The sequence below is a fragment of the Camelus dromedarius genome, chromosome 9 (assembly GCF_036321535.1).
Source record: "Camelus dromedarius isolate mCamDro1 chromosome 9, mCamDro1.pat, whole genome shotgun sequence".
Taxonomy (NCBI): Eukaryota; Metazoa; Chordata; class Mammalia; order Artiodactyla; family Camelidae; genus Camelus; species Camelus dromedarius.
Genome location: NC_087444.1, coordinates 64268945 through 64286653, shown reverse-complemented (window position 1 = coordinate 64286653; position 17709 = coordinate 64268945). Strand labels below are relative to the sequence as shown.

At 36.8% G+C, this 17709-nt stretch overlaps 1 protein-coding gene across 1 annotated transcript in view; it reads right to left on the bottom strand.

The window, feature by feature from the left end:
- The window catches only part of UBA2 (ubiquitin like modifier activating enzyme 2), a 28935-nt gene that overhangs the window by 2240 nt on the left and 8986 nt on the right, over positions 1 to 17709 (bottom strand). Inside the window, exons 7-16 of the mRNA XM_031458597.2 lie at positions 13863 to 13930; positions 13271 to 13392; positions 10536 to 10635; positions 9305 to 9471; positions 7532 to 7625; positions 7324 to 7436; positions 4779 to 4934; positions 3323 to 3419; positions 1670 to 1775; positions 95 to 231 (exon numbers count right to left, since the gene is read on the bottom strand). Coding sequence (XP_031314457.1) covers positions 95 to 231; positions 1670 to 1775; positions 3323 to 3419; positions 4779 to 4934; positions 7324 to 7436; positions 7532 to 7625; positions 9305 to 9471; positions 10536 to 10635; positions 13271 to 13392; positions 13863 to 13930 — 1160 coding nt within the window. The remainder of the gene's footprint in view (positions 1 to 94; positions 232 to 1669; positions 1776 to 3322; positions 3420 to 4778; positions 4935 to 7323; positions 7437 to 7531; positions 7626 to 9304; positions 9472 to 10535; positions 10636 to 13270; positions 13393 to 13862; positions 13931 to 17709) is intronic.

Here is a 17709-nt window from a genome sequence, read left to right as displayed (position 1 = left end):
TTTTACGGTCAGCGTTCATAAAATACTCAGCTTGTTTCTACACAGTCCTGCCTGGTGGGTAATTAACAACGTGCTGGCTGGGGCCGTGACTCACCTGTGGAAGTGGAAGGCTGAGCTCCGTCATCACTGCCATTGGTTATGCTTTTGGCAGCATCTTCAGCTTGTTTGGGCCCCACTTTTTCGGGGGCATCACCAACAACTTCAAATTCAACATCCTTTCCTAGGTCTTCACTGTAAGAGAACCACGCACTATAAAACTGGACCACCACTATGTCTGCTTACAAAAGCAAAGGCACACCGGAGACTGTTCTCAAAACTCAAACAATGTATATACTACATACACACCAAATATTTGGATTCCGATTGTCAAAGAGCTAAAAATCCTTAGGCGTTATTTCCTCAGTTATTATGTGAAAAGACTCGATACACTCTACTCTGATCTTGACCAGAGTAATTCAGTGTTTCGGGGGTAGAGTTTACATGGATTCAGTTTTCCCCCCATCTTTACAGGCAGCACCCTGCTTTTGTAATGAGTTCCCAAAACATGTATGAAAGTTTAATGCATGAAAGTCAAACAAAAGACTTACATGTTATAAGGGGGGGTTCTGTTCCCAGAGAGCTAAAAAATACGATAAAAAAAAAAACCCTAATTATGCCTCCTCTTTTAGACACCATCTGATAAATTTCCATTTTATTGTACATGCCCTTCCATTGTCTTTTCTCTCACAGCTGAACGCAAGCACACCACTGACATCCAACTGGTGTCTAACGGAGGCTACAGCTCACTCCCTAGTGATATTTATGACTCAACTGCATAACTCTGTGAAACTTTACTATTACTAATAACCCACATTCAGTCTTTCCTGTCATTTTATGCTTTTTATAAACCAAGCATATACAATGTAAAACTCTCACAACAGCTACCCAAGCTCTCTATGTTTGAATACAGATAACAACACTGGCAAAACAAGTGGACGCAGGTGGCAGCCTTTCCATCTGTTAGATCTGTTAGATGCTACCAACAGTCCCAAGGCAGGGTGCAGTTCAGGGGTATCAGTAAGCATGTACCACAATGCACCTTGTTCAACAGAAACATACCGAAGTGGAGGACCATCTGTATTTTAGCTGTGCTATAGGTATATGCAAATATCCTGTGATGCAACCACTTTGAATGCTTTTTATAAAGTGTGCAGGATGTAAAATAAAAATTAAAAAAAAAATGATTCAGGAATCTAAATAGGATAATCTTTAATGTTCTCTTATTGTTACAGATCGCAATGAAATATTTGTTTTATGGGAGAAATATTTCTCTCTTCTAATGAATCTTTAAAAATAATAAACATTTTAATTTTAGTTCAATTGTCAAAATGAACACACCCTTGATTATAACCATTCAAGCACCTGGATTTCTACCCTCTCTAGGTCTTTCTGATCAGCCACCACTGATGACAGTTACCCTTAAACATTTTTTTATCCTTTTTATTTCTGGATTCTCAAGTTTTTCTGTAGGTCAAACCTCAGGAAACTTGGTAGCCAACTTACACCTTACAATATACATTGTGCAGCTTCAAATGAACAGGAGGGTTTAAGGGCAAGAAAACATTTTTTCTCTACTTTAAGTCTGTATATTCAAATAATCTCTTACACTCAAAATATTAACAGTTCCTACCTATGAAGGATGTTGATCAATAAAGTGTAGTCCTGAAGGAAGTCATCTGCTTGAAGTCGGCTCCCATTTCTAATTCCGAATTCTGATAATTTCTTGTGATTATTGGCTAGGAAATTTGAAAGGAATTTAGATGCTTTAGTTGTATCTCCAAGGAGCAGTCACATTCGTTTTTAAAAGGTAAAACCCCTGCTATAAACTGAGTTGTATCTCCCTAAAATTCATATGCTGAAGCGCTAACATCAGTACTTCAGAATATGACAGGACTTGGACAGAATGGTTTTTAAAGTGGTAATTAAGTTAAAAATGAGGCTGTAGGAGTGGACCCTAACCCAACCTAATTGGTGTTCTTTTAAGAAGCCAAGGAGAGAGGCCTGAGGAGAAACTAAACTTGTCAACACTTTGATCTTAAGACTTTCAGCCTCCAGAACTAAGAGAAAATTAGTGTCTGTTATTTTAAAACTAGCCCACTAAAATATTAGGCACTCAGGAACTCAGCCCTGAACATACCAGTACTAAAATTACTTCAAGGGAACCAAACTGTAAGAAATTCTGAGAACCCTCTCCTCTCAAGCCAAATTAATCTGGAATCCTGGAGGAGTCAATAACAACTTTTAGAATTGTTCAAAACATATTCTACTTGCAAAGATGTTATCTATGACAAAGTCAACACATTACTTTTAGCAAATTTTACAATTCAGAAACAAGAGGAAACTGTTTATTTCAATGAATTTTTCAACATAAATTTTCAACATTTCTCAATGGAGAGCCAGTAGGGCCCCCAAAATCTAATCAGTCCAAACTAGTCCTACCACTCACATGTCATTTCTGCTTCCTCTCAATGTCCCCAGTGTGCAGCACACCATGCTGCGCATCCACAAGCACTTAGTCAACCGTTCTTACATGGATTTTGAATACTCCAGTGATGAATAATCCCTCCAACCAAACTTCTGGAGTCACCACCTCCTCTGACCTACCCATTCTGGGGCTTCCTGCCTTCCCTGTCCTTTCTCTCCCGCATGGTCAAATGCTCCTCTCTCCTGACCTGCAAACGCACTCAAGTCTCATTTACGATACTGCTTTCTCATTTGGCTCCCAATTTACTCTCTCTCCTCATAGCCCTCAGTCCGCTTTGTATTTGCTCTGTGTCTACAGACAGTAAGCAACCTATACCTGCAGTGCCTGGCACACACTAAGTAATAAACTGTATTTTAAATTTGACTTTTCATGTTTAAATTTATGTAACTTTTAAACATAATTTAACAAATCTTTTTCTTCAGTTTTTCTTTCCTTCTTTTACCTTTTCAGTCTACCTAGAATGTCTCTGAAGAACAAGAGTTCCTACCCAGACTTGATACAGGCAGTTCCCTGGAAGTGGACAAGAACACTGTGGCCACTATAAATGGTAACTATGCACTGGGTTATTAAGAACTAGTCCCTGAAATATCCTGACAACACTGAATCCCACAAATGTGGAACTGTGGCGACCCCACCAAGGCAATGCCACCTCGGGACAGCACTTCTATGACCAAGCATCACCCCTCGCAGCTGAGATACGGAGTAAGGTAAGCAGTGAATGGATGCACTACTGTGCACGCCTTCCTTCAGGTAGTCTCCATCCCCGTGAGGGGAGCTGAACAAGGCAATGTCCAATACCTTCCGTCTCTCCCTCTTCTGAAGATATTAGGATTGTTCCTTTCCCATCTTCAATTTGGACATCTGGTGCTACCATGGCAAATTTTTCTTTCACTATCTACAAAAAAAACAAAACAAAACCACCAAAATCACAATATTAACACATGGAATTAAAGATCATAAAAGACCTAGAAATTTTTTTCCATAAAGGCTCTTATCGGACCCCTTCCACTAGGCAGGGGCCAACTTATTCTTTAAGGTACATTAGGACAAGCAGGAAAGCAGAGGGAATTCACTCAGTTTTCTCATGCCCATCTATCTCTATGTTTGACCACTGATAAAGATTAAACTTCCTCCAAACAGGGACTGAGAACTCCTTGACTGGCTCTCAGTATTTTGTCCTTCCCAGCAGATCAGGTACTGAGCTAGACACCTGACATATTTTATCTTAGTTTCTAGGCCAACCCCACGCTGGCAGATGTTTTACAGATGGAGAATTTCTCATTAATCTGATTCTCAGACAGTCTTCCCTTTCCTGTTCTCACTTTAAATTCCAATGCAGATCAAGGGTGATAATATTGTTAAATCCTACCTGATCCTAAAGAACAAACCAACCCAACAACAATGGAGGAACTCTCTGAAGGAGTACCCTACAAACAATGACATTACCTTTAGCTCAAGAGTGAGTAGATACCTACTATTATCATTTCCTAAGAAAAAATATGGGGCAACCACCCTCTGCCAGCCAGTATACCAAGTTCTGCTTCTTCTCCATTCAAAACATAAGCTCAAATCAACCTGCCCTGTGTAACCAGTTTTGGGAAAAAGGCCACTCATTATCAAGCAGGTCTCCTCCTTCATGTCAGGAGGTATATAAATATGTAACACCATAAGGGACATAATCAGAGGAACAATCTGAAGTGATCCCCAGAGTGGGAAGTAACACCCATTTGGGCCCTTTAAAATCTTCCCTAATAAAAAAACTAGGAGGAACTGAAAGACCAGATCACAACCTCACCCTCCATTTCCCTGAATCCAGTTGTGCAAACACTGCATCTCCTCAGGGACTAACTTAACACACCAGAATCAGGACCACCACTAGACCATTTAAGGATACCGCCTAGCTGCCAAAAAATACAGGATTTACATGCTATCTGAGCAACAATGAGTTTGCTTGCTAAGATATGATGCCACCTATGTAGCACTTGTGGTCTATATTTTAGCCAAATATACCTGTTCCTTTCTGGGACGTGAGGCACATATTCTGGAACCACAGACAGAAAACCCAGTAGGAAACCAGATGGTAAAGCAACCCAGGACATCACATCAACACACCTCAGTAGTCAGATTTCAGAGTAACTGTCTGGTTTTTAGTTTGTTATCACAATAACACCATAAAAGGCAAAAGGGAACTTGGTTTTTCTTATAAAAAGGAAAATGTACAACCTTGTGCAAGAAAAGCAGGCCCTGCACTTACCTTATCTTGTAACGTGAGAACGGTCACTTTATGGACGTTCAGCCGCACAGTCACCTCTGGCTTGCTGGCACATACGTAACAGTTAGGGTTGGGAGGATCCAGTGCACAAGGCACAAGGAGCTTCTTTCTTGGATTTGGCTGTTTATTCAAAAAAATCTTTGGAGAAAAAAAACACAAGCAGAAATCAGAAATTTGAGTTACAATTTTACATACCGTACAGCGTTCACTTAAATACTCCCTCTCAAGATGGCAAAATGGATAAGGAAAATCATGACCTTCTGACTGATTTTCAAACCTTGTTTCCAAATTAGTTACTACGTAAATAAGGCTGGGCTTACTGAAAAGAAATCTCCTTGTATTGAAGACTCCAGACTATTCTGCAAACTAATTTAGCAAAAATAAGGGCCTAACCCTATCTTCTCAGGTATCACCTGATTCTCAGATTTTGGATGCCTTTCTCATGGTTACTCATCAATTTTAAACCAACTTTTAAGAAGATCAATACATTTTTCTAATTAATGATAATGCTTTCACAGATGTATGGAACCAATGAGCTGCCTTTCTTTTCAAGTTTTCTGTGATGATGATATTAACATTTACATAATTAAAGGAGAAAATAATGAGTTCTAGCACTATTACTATTTCCCTAATACCCAAACAAAAAAATAGTAAGAACCAAGGCAAAAAAAAAAAAAAAAAAAAAAAAAAATCACACTGAAGTTACAAATCTCAGAAGAACACTGGAAGCTGATACATAAGCTCTCATCTTGTGACTACCATGTAGTATGATTATCTGCTGGGATGAATTAATTCTAAAGAGGAATTCCCACCAAGCCTAAAGAACTAAATCCCTCGACAGGCATTAAGTGTTAGAAGAGCCTTCACAGAGCCTCTCCCCTACAGTGAATTCCAGTCACATACATTTCTACTGGCAGGGGTGGAAGCAAGGTACAATGAGGGAACAGATTTATTTGATCTTGGGATTCACTGGGAAGGTAACTGTGCTAAGAGAAATCAACAGTGAGGAAGACAACTGCTAACACTAACACTCAGGCTAACAGCATCGATCCATCCTGACATTCATTTATAAACGTGAATAAATGAAACTCAAGACACATGAGTGTCATTAGCCCAAGAGAGGGACAGAGACGAGCACGTAAAGGAATGAGAAGGATGTTATAGGAAACAGTAGATGCTTTAACAATTTCAACAACTAGCACTGCTTGAGAGTTCAAAGAGGTACTGTAATCACAGAACAAGTTCAGGCTGCTATAAAAAGGTAAAAATCAAAAAACATATAGTTCTTGGAAATTAAAAACATGACAGCCAAAATAAAAATTTAAATAGAAAACTGAATGAAGACGGCAGATGATTCTACTTCTCACCCCAAAAGTTCATGAAAACAGTAAAAGATACTTTAAGAACGCATCAATAATGGCACTGAAAAGTAAGAGTACCATTGCAGACTAGGTTTTGTTTTGTTTTTTCAAGAAAATCCTGAAAGTAAATGGTCCTTTTATTTCAACATTATAGTAAAAAGAAGAACCTGCCTTAACGACAGCAAAATACTGAGTCCAATATTTTTAGGAAGTTTTTAAAATTCTAAGCTGTAAGAAAGCAAAGCATCTTCAGACATGCAAATTCAATACAGAATGATAAGGACACAAGAGAATATCCAAGTGGCTTTAGTCTTAAGAGAGAAACCCAGTCCAGCCCTCACTACTGAAGGAACTCATGACAGGAGATGCTTACATCAAGCAAGGACCTGGAAGGGGAGGAGGGTAAAGAAGAGGAGAAGAGTATCTTCCCCACAAAAACAGCACGGAAAATTATCCGGACCTTGGAGCTTCATGGAGGGGGGAATATATTTCTTTATAAATGCATTACATTAAGATAGGGCTCATGCAGATCTGCTGTCTGAATATATATGTGGGTTGAAAAGTTAGAGCTGAGAATTTTAACACTGGTCCCGAGTTGGTAGGACCACAGGCACCCAAATGAAATACACCTTCAATGGGTCCTTAAAGAATTATCACAGATAAAAGTTTTGACAAATACTAATTCTGTTAAAAAAAAAATCATGTATCACATAAGCAAACAAAACACTATGAGAGATATCGAGCAGAAATGACAGTAGACTCATCCATAAAGATTTTAGACATCAAAACTATCAAAGAATATAACATAAATTTAAAATGAAAAAGGAGACTGACAAGAATGACTGAAGAAAAGGGGACTATAAAATGACCAAATAAAATTTTAAAATAGAGAACACTTAGAATTGAAAAACAACTGAGAAAACCTAATGTAAGGACTCATTAAATGAGTTGTTTCAGGAATTCGGTAAAACTGGGAATGTTAGAGGCAAACCAGCTTCTGTGTCCATTTTAAACAAAAGAAAAGCGAATGTGTCTTTCTTCTCACTGTAATTTCCATGAAGCTTAGTTAAAACATGTAACTCAAGGTAACCTGAACAGTTATTTTTCCATTACTTTACACCAATTTTATTGCTTTAATTTTAAAATCGCAAATAGAAAACACTCACTGTTCTACACTGGTCTATTTTTCCTGATAAAATCTTCAATCCTTCCAATACTATCAACCCAGCAATCACTGCATTAGTAGTAGCGATAGCAGGAATAATGTTCCCTGCCATTGCTGGAGGAAAAAAAAAAAAAGACATGTTTAGCTGTTTAAAAAGAAAAACATAGCTTAGAATTTATACAATACAACTGAAGTACAAAACAACTCACATTTGATATCAAATCTGCTCTTCATATTCATACTGAAAATATGCATCCTGAGGTTTGCAGCAGAGGTGACAAAATCCATTGCAGATGGGTCATCCTGCCAATAATTTAAACAAGTTAACACGTCTCCCCACAAATGTGGCTAGTATTATTTTCAGAACAGCACTTTGACATGTTTATAACAAGTCAACCAGAACCAGATACGGCCTTGAGGGAGAGGCCAGTCTGGACAAGGACGGGGCAGACAGGGGCTCATCATCAGTTCCTCTGACCAAGGGCCACCAGGCTTCTAGGAATTCGCTCCTGCTTAAACAAATGCACTGGGGACTAAGTACACAGACCAGAGTACCAGTTCCATTCACTGATGACGGCAATCCTCTCCTGTGTCCATCAGTCAACAAGAAGAAGGTTTTATGACAAGCACAGAACCCAGGGAAGGAGACATAGGTTGTTTTGAGAAAGTTATTTCATTAAAGCCTCAGAAGCACCTGGACTTTCCTTCTCCGAAGTCCCTTCACGTACACCACTCTCCTATATTTCCTTTCTCTTCAGATGTAGCAAGACAGTAAGTTTTCCCTTTACAATTTACATTCTTCCTGAGCCTATACCCTAGTCTCTCTATAGATTTCATCAAGTTTTCCTGCTTTGAAGTGAAAAGAAGCTAGCCTAACCCGTAATTCAGAAACACCAAAATATAAAAGAAAAGACACTGACAGCATGTGGATTCTTTACATAATTATTTGGCTGGCTGTGTGGTTACAGGCAAATCAACCTCCTTCACCCCAAATTCCTTAATCTGTTAAATAGGGGAAAGCTTCACAAACATCTTGCAACTGGCTTTTCACACTCGTTAGGTATAGATTTTACTCACAGAGGGTAACAATTCCCAGTTTCAAGGTTTTGTTATTTAGCCCCTGTGTGCAGGTGAAAATCTCCCAAATCACTATTATAACAAAATTTTTTTAATAGTTACTCCTAACAGCACATTAACTCTAGATTAATATTTACAAGAATCCCTGAAATCTGAATTTACTAGCTTCATTTTAGATGTCTGAATCAACCAGTTCCAAAATTTGCACACATGAAGTATATTAGTTTTCTAAAACTGATCAAATTTTCCCCCTTACTTTAAAACTCATGTCAAATCTTTTACCATCATATGAACATACAAACTTCACCTGATAAATCACTTATAGCTGTAGAAAATATTGACTACAATTAAAAACAAGTAAAATTAACTCATCAAATCTTAAAAATATATTTAACTGAAAAATGTTATTAAATATTGTTTTAACTTGTAAAAATAATTACATCCCATTTTTGTATTGAGAAGTCTCTCAGACCTCTAAGGGTTACAACCATTTGAACAGAAAGGCTATTTTATTACTTTCAAGGCCAAATTAGGCCTATGGGCTGTTTGTCTCCAAAAGGATATTATAACTTCTATTAACAAATCCCTATTGTGTAGGAAGTTTTAAGTATATTTTAAGTCATAGAAATATTTCACTCCAATGAATTCACATTATTTCTCCAGTCAAGTTATAAACCATTTTAGAGTACTAGAATCTAAAATGAGATTTTATGATACTGCTTGAATTCATATATAGAAAATTCATAGTTCAATGTAGTACAGATGAGACCATCGAAACAAAATCAACATACCCTCAAAATCTGTTACAATAAACAATATCCCAAAATAACCAGCTTCTGTTACAGCTTAAGAACTAAAATATACATTTGATATAAAAATAATTGCCACACATTTTCAAAACAAACCTTGTCCCATATGAGCTCAGCTCCATCCCCCTTTTCTGCTAAATGCACTCTCAAAGTCTCAATGCTCTTTGAAAAAAGACGTGCGTAGCTCTTTACATCTAGAACCTGCTGGTCTTTCAGACCTAACTGGGGCTCGTTTTGTTGATCTGATGCATTGGTTTCTTCCCCTAAAGAAAAAAAATATTACAAATCTCACTATTAGCATCATTCCTCTACTCTGTTTAAACAATCCAATGCCTAATTAAAAAAATCAAATAATGTGAAACAAACTCCATTAAATTAGTTATCACTATTAAATTAATTACCACTGTGATACAAATATGTGCGCTAGAATATCGCCAAAATTTATATTAGAAAGGTTTATATAAGAAATCCTTATAAGGGATTGTTGGAGGACTCAAAAATATAATGTAGATGAGATGACAAGCATATGCCCAGAACATAGTTGGCACTCAGTAAGTGGAAGCTATTAGAACAATACTTGAATTGGTCCATAAAGTCAAGTATCTATTACTATAGAGAACTGCTCCGAACTGGAACCCCAAGCTTCCTGGGACCTTTTAAGTTCCAATATGCTGTGCAAAAAAAGTTGAGACACAAAGCACTGAAGGGGAGAAGGTAAGGAAGTAGTCACGATAATTTTTTTTTTTTTGGTGGGGGAGGCAATTAGATCTATTTATTTATTTATTATTTTTAGAGGAGGTACTGGGGACTGAACCCAGGACCTCACGCATGCTAAGCATGCGCTCTACCACCTGAGCTATACCTCCCCGTACAATGGCTTTTCTTATATTTAAAATTAGAAATATGATCCTAAGTTAAATCTTAAAGAGAAAATCATACAAAGGTACATATATACTTATTAGACACTTTATTTCAGAGAAAATGACCCAACTAAATGTTAACCAATAAGAACTAGATAAATAATATCAACTGAAAAGAGCAAGTCAGAGTATATAAACAGTATGACTGCATTTACATAAAGTACGCACACAACTGCCTGTGTCTCTGTGCACGGAATTACCACCAAGACAGTCCCTAAAATGTTAACAGTTAACTATTTCTCTAGGTGAAAAGATTTCCAGTGATTTTCCTGCTTCGTATTTTCCTGACCTGTTCGAATGTCTTACCATGGATGTGCACTACTGTCAAGAAACAACATAACTACTTAAAGGCTTCAGATGAGAGAATTTCCAATTTAGGTATCCTAAGATGAAAACACATCCTTTACCTTGACTCTGAACTTCAGCCCAGTCCAATGGAACTGGAGGTTTCCTTTTCCGCCATAGTTTGTCCATTGTCAACAGATACCTGATATCATCTTTAAAAAGCTTAAAAAAAAAAAACATAAATTCCATGAACCTTATAGTTCCTACGATGATAAAATATAACAAAATTACACTGCTGATTTATTATAAACATTACACTATTAAATCTTCTGATTTAAAAACACATGTTATATACTAGTAGATTAACAATTTTTCGAAAGGGAGAAAGAAAAAAAGCTTAAACCTTCTGTAAAAGGAAATTTTACACACAACCCCTGCATTTGAAACAGTTAAAATCAGATGCTGAAGAAAGCAAAGTAAGGGAACTTGAAATTGTGCTGACTGACCCCACCCTCTGAAGTCACCTCCCCTAAAGCTTCCAAGATCAGTCAGAAGCATAATCACACCAACCAAGGGACTAAATAAACACACACCAACTCCACAAGAGCTGAGTACAATCACTGAGGGTAGAGACCAGTTAGCAGTGTCTCCAAGTTTGTGGACACATACCAGTAACACACACACAGCTTAAAAGTAAAGTGCTCAAAAACAGAATCCTCAACCATCTGCAACGTCTTTGAAACGTGTCCCCCTACAAGTAACCTCAAACACACAAAACCACTACTTCAAAAACATAAACATTACCACATGTAGACTGAGAGACTATCACATGAATCACACTTCTTCCATGATATATGATTTTAGTATTTTTATTTTTCTCTTAGCTGTATTTTCCAGTTGATTTAATCTGCACATTTATTGTATGTATCGGGTATGAATTTAGATTGGGTTAAATTAAGAGTTAGAGCTATTTCTATCAAAATATACTCAATTCAATAAATATTTATTAAGCATTCTTAATCTTTAGAAAACCAGCCAAATATACCAATAATTAGAATGCAATTTAGTGTGAAAATCACACAGCTTGGAGCACTATGTTTTATTTTCTTCTTTCTAAGGAACAAGGACAGAGTTGGCAGCATCTGAGATGGGTACACAGGCAACAATGAGGAGGCCCATGTGACTCGGGTAACAAAAGCAGCTAGACATTTTGTAGACAACCTTTAGCACTTGGCTGAAAAGTCTGTCAGGCGATGAGGAATTAGCATGGTTTCCCAAATACAAGCTCCACGGCCTTCTTAAATCTAAACTAAACACTAGGAGTCCCTCAGTTGTGTATTGAACATCTTCACACTCTTCTTTCCATAAACATATAAATCCCAACCACACCTCTAGAAACCACTCTTCTCGCCTATAGAACTGTCATCTCTAATATTCCAGAGGAATCTCAAAATTCTATCACCTTCTCCCACCCCTACATACATATCTGCTTCCCACCCTGCTACCTCAGAGAATGGCACCCCTGTTCACCTGCTGCCCAGCAGGAAACCAAGTTTGGCTCCTCATTTTGTACATACAAAGCCTTGCTGAGTCTATTTGCCCTCCATACTCCACTGGGAAAGCAGATGGGCTGTACTTCAGATGACTCTGGTACTGCACAGCTTCTGAAGGCACTGTCCCATAGTGGTTACAACAGGAAGATCAGGTCCTTCAAGGGTGTATTACAGACCCTCTCTACCTTCCAGTGATCCTACAGACTCCCTTTTTATGGATTCCCACCATCTTGGTACAACATTCTTATCATGACCCAGGAAGTCCTGCATGGTCTAGCCTCAGCTTACCTTGTCAGTCCTCTCTCCACTTTCCCCTTTAATGGGAATTTTTTCAGTTCTCCAACCCAACTTTCTTTGGATATTCTGCCCTCTCATCTCCACCTTATTCTTTAAAGTTTTGGGTTGAAATATCACTTTCTCTGGACAGCCTCTTCTGAACCCTCATACTAGGTCTAATAATATTTAGTAAGTGGGTTAAGTCAACTTATTATTAGAGGGTTCCAACGCATTCAAATTTAACGGCTTAACACTCTGAATCTGAAATTCCTTGTTCAATGTTTAACTTGCCCTCTAGACTATGAGTTCCTCACAAAGAGCAGGGACCCTATTTTCTGTCTTGTTCACCACTAAATGTTCTGTACTTGTGGTGCCTGGCACACAGCAGATGTTTAAAGTTACCAGCTGAACAACAGACTGAAGATGTACTTCAGATTATTCAGGCATTCAGCTGTTGCTCAGACTGGAATGGAAACTGGTACATGGACACTGGTTTGGAAAATACTGTCACTATTCGTATCAGAGTTAAGTGTATTTTAAGTATCATCAAAATAAAAACAATTTTCTAAGGAAAAGGCTGCAGTGAGGAAATAAATCAATAGGTTTAAGAGAATCAGTCTATGACAATGGATGAAATAGAAGCTGGAGGTAGCAGTAGGCCATTTGCTTAGGCCAATGGGACCTGTGCACGTCAAACTGTCAATAGAAGATCTGAGTGGAAAAGGGATAACAGACAAGAAACAGCAGGCAGGAATCAAAGGTCAGTTATAAGGAAAACCAAGAATTTCAGTAAAAGTGAGGTAAGGAAAGACAACCACGAGTGTATAAGCAAGTCTCTGTATTTTACCTTCCATAATGATGCTATGCTGATTTAGTATTGATGCTAAAATTTCAAAACCTGTTTATCCCAACTACATCAATGAATTTACTAAAACAGCACTAGACATAAAAAGGAGTGTAATTCATGGACTAGTTTAAAACAAACAGAATAACAAAAATCCACCCACAATTATAAAGAAAGTACCAACCTTGGTAAAAAGTTTAACTGGATCATATCCAGTTGATTTAGCCCATTCTTTAGTGGAAATACGCTTAATGTCACCATCTTCATTAGATGCTCTGGCTCTGGCTTCAGCTTCCATTGGTTCCCCTACAAAACAAACACCATTTTACTTTCAACTGTAGGAAATGGAGAACTAAATTCTCATCCACCTCTTGGGGAAAAAAAGGGTAACTCACGAAAGTCACCAGGATGTGTGTGACACAGTCTGAGTTCGAGGAGAAAGGATTGTAACATGCTCATCAGCATCTTTTTCTATCCCAGTTTCTGAAGGCCATATGCAGAGCAATTCCAAGTACAGACCCATAGTCAGATCTGGGAACAACTCCCAGCTCTATTTACTAGATCTGTGAAATTTCTCTGCATCTTGATTCCTCACCAGTAAAGTGGCACCACCCATTTTTTTTAAATATTGATTTAAAGATGAAATAATACATCTTAAGCACATATTATCTAGCACATAACAACAGTTATGCTTTTTTGTAAGCTGTCAATATTAAATTAGCAACATAAAGATAGTGCTTATTAATAAGAAAACATATCCCAAGTAGTTTACTCACAGGAAGCTTCAGGGTCAGCTCTGTCAGGAGACACTTCTTGATCAGCATCTTCTTCCCCAAACAACTGGCTATAATTTAAGAGTAGTAGATATTTAAGTACAACAAAGTATTCTGAACAAATGTTGACTTTTCCTACTTTCCTCACAAATAACTAACTTAGAATATCTCAAATCTTCAGTAGGGATAAAAAAGAAACAACTGATAAATTATACTCTGTAGACCTAAATGTACTAAAGCAATCTGTTTAAAACAACTTGTGTCCTCATTTCAACAACATAAACAAGGCTAAATTTTAGTAGACCTATATTCACTTCTGTCAGCGAGGCTCTGCAAATTCCTATGTTAAAATCTTTGATTAAGAGACAGATAAGCAGTTTTTACATTCCAACGTAGATAACATTCTATTGCCAGTATAATGTTTGCAAAGTATACCTGCAGCTAGCTGTTCAACAAACACTGACACACCTATTTTGTGCCAGGCACTGCTTCAGGTATAGGAAACTCAGTGAATAAGACATTTTTCTCATATTATGTATCTTACTACCTAAGAGTCTAATGAAATAATAGAAAAGTATTAAGGTGAAATTCTCTTTTGTTAATCAAGTTATCCTAAAAACTGTTATTAAACACTTAGGAAATGTAACTTGCCAATCTTAACTCAAGCACGTGATTTACAATAAAGCTATCTTTTTTTTTTAATAATAAAGCTATCTTAAAGAAATCCCTTGTCCAGTTAAAATTTCAAAGATCCTGATACAAGAAGATGGCCATTTGTTTTCCAAAGTGGCTGTACCACAATATACACCCCACAACAGCATATACGAGCTCCTATCAACTCACTTCCTCTCCACATTTACAGGTTTTGCCCAAGTAGTGAGTATAAAATAGTTGTTATTGTGGTTTTATTCTTAATTTTGCAAGTTAATTACAAAGTTAAACATATCTTCATTTTTTAAAATTCTTAACATATTTTTATTGAAGTGTAGTTAGTTTACAATGTTGTGTCAACTTCTGTTGTACAACACAATAATACTTCAGTCATATAGTAACATACATGTATTAGTCCTCATAAACATATCTTCATTTGCTTATTGCTTATTTGGGTTTCCCCTTAGGTAAAAAAAAAAAAAAATGCCTGCTAGTATTATTTTGTCAGGCTATCTTTTTCTTACTGATAACTGAAATATACTCCAGATCACAATTTTTAGTTGCTTATACGTTGCAGATATTGTCTCCCATAAAATAGCTTATTATTTACAAAACATTTAATGTCTCCTGATGAGACAGTTAATAAATTTGAACGTATTAATCCTTTTTTTTAAGGTTAGCACTTGTATCTTTAGAAAATTGTTCCTTAACCCCAAGGATAAAGATTTTCTCCTATATTAGAACACTCTGAAGTTTTGCCTTTCACATCTAGATAATTAATACACTTGGTCTTAATTTCTATATATTATTTATACATATTGACTGAAGCACAGAATATAATTTTTTCCCACATTGACAATGAACTGCTTTCCCTTTTATTTAGTCCCCTGTTCCATCTGGGATCTACTATGCAACCTCAGTCATGTCAGTTTTTCTGTCCCTGTACCAGCAAACCACTGAATTATTTTTGGCTTATATTAAATCTTGACATCTGTTAAAGCAAGTCATCTCAACATACTCTTCTCCAGGGATGTTTTGGTTCCTCTTAGGCTTTATTCTTCCATATAAATTTTAGAATCAACTGAACAAGTTCCAATAAAATCCCCAAGGTTTTAATTAGAATTGCACTGAATCAAATTGATATTATATTTACACAAATTAGTATAAATGTATTTTTTGCTCAGACAGTTAAGAGGGCCTGAAAGAAATGATACCCCAGTAGCATGCCTAAATACTCCTATCTTGGTTTCTAAAATCATTCTTCAATGAAAGTATCAGGGCTCCTCGGAGAAATGTCTGATTCTAGGACTGGGGCAGGAAATACAGAAGATGAGCCTGAAGCACCTTGTAGTACCAGAAAGTAAGGAATTGTTCCAAAAAAACCACACACTGATGGTGGTATGCCAAAGAGCACAAAGCCAACTGAAAAGCTCCCAAAGGCCAAAGCTGGAACAATCTGAGCAATAAAATAAAGTAGTATTAGATTATAATTCAAACTACAAAATATATTCAATATCAGTGAATCCACACTGACATTAATGAGTGAGAAGGGACAGGACAATATAGAAAGGGGAGGAGGGAGTAACTTTACAGCAGAGAAACCAGACAAACACCACCCTAAGTGATTAAGGCTACATTAATAATCCCATGTACCCTTCACATATGATGAAAATGGCACTTTACCTCTGTGGTTTTCCTCCCAATAACCCATAACCACAGTATTATCATGAGAAAAACATCACACAAATTCCAGTAGTGGGGCATCCTACAAAATACCTGAGCAGTACTCAAAACTAACAAGGTCATCAAGAACAAGGAAACTCTGAGAAATTGTCACAGCCCCCTTAAGGGGGGCCTAACGAGACATGACAACTAATTATAATGTGACACCCCGGCACAGAAAAAGATAGTGGGTAAAAACTAAGAAGATTTGCCGGGGGTGGGGGTGGGGGTGGGGTGGTTACAGCTCAGTGGCAGAGTGCCTGTTTAGCATGCACAAGGTCCCATGTTCAACCCCCAGTATGGTCACTAAAAAATAAACAATTACCTCTCTGGACATAAGGGAAAAAAAAAAAAACACTAAGGGGATTTAAATAAACTATGGACATCAGTTAACTAATAATGTATCAATCAATACTGGTTCATTTATATGTATGTATCATACAAACATAAGATGTTAACAACAGAGGAAACTGGGTGTGGGAGCTCTGCACTATCTTCTCAATTATTCTACAAATCTGAAACTGTTCTAAAAAGTAAAGGTTATTAAGAAGAAAAAAAATGTTTGCCAAATAAAGCTCACAAATATATTTCCTGTGAAATTTTGTCATACTGTTATATGTGTATTTTACTGAGTAAATATACCTTAATCGAAAAATAAACCAAAGTTTGCTGTAGGTTCCTAGGAGCTGTCTTACCAGGCTGATAAAGTTCTCCTCATAATTTACTAAGAATTTTTGTCATGAAAGAGTGTTTGCTGAATTTTACCAAATGCTTCTCCTACATCGACTAAGATTACACAGTTTCTCTTTAATTTCTTAATCAAGTAAATGATATTTATAGATTTTTCTACTGTTAAACCATGCTTGCACTCCTGGAATAAATACAACTTGGTCATGGTACACTTACTGTTTTATACCATTCTAGATTCCTATGCTAATGTTTTGTATAGGATTTTTTTCACCTACATTTAGGAATGACAATGTCTTGCAATTTTCCTTTTTCCCATAATAGCCGTAAGTGGTCTTGCTCTCAAAGACATGAAATAAGTATTCAGTTTTTAAAAAAATTTCTCTGGGAGAGTTTATATAAGCTTAGAACAATATACTTCTTACAAATTCAGTGGAAATCACCTGTAAACTCACATAGGTTTGGCGTATTTTTCAGAGGAATTTAAACCATTGATTAAATTTCCCAAAGGCATAGAACTATTTGATTTCTTTTCTAGTCAGTTCTGTAAGTTGTTTTTTTTAATGAATCTATCCAATCATGAAGTTTTTAAATGTACTGGCCTGTTTTTCTTTTATCAACATCCCTATTTTTCTTTATTATTCTAATCTGTGCTGAGATTACATTCCCCGTTTAGTTATCTATCTCCTCTCCTTTTCATGATCAAACTTACCAATTATATTTTTGTCCTTACCTCAATTATACCCTTCCTTCTAATTTTTTTTTGGTATATTTTTTATTGAAGTATAGT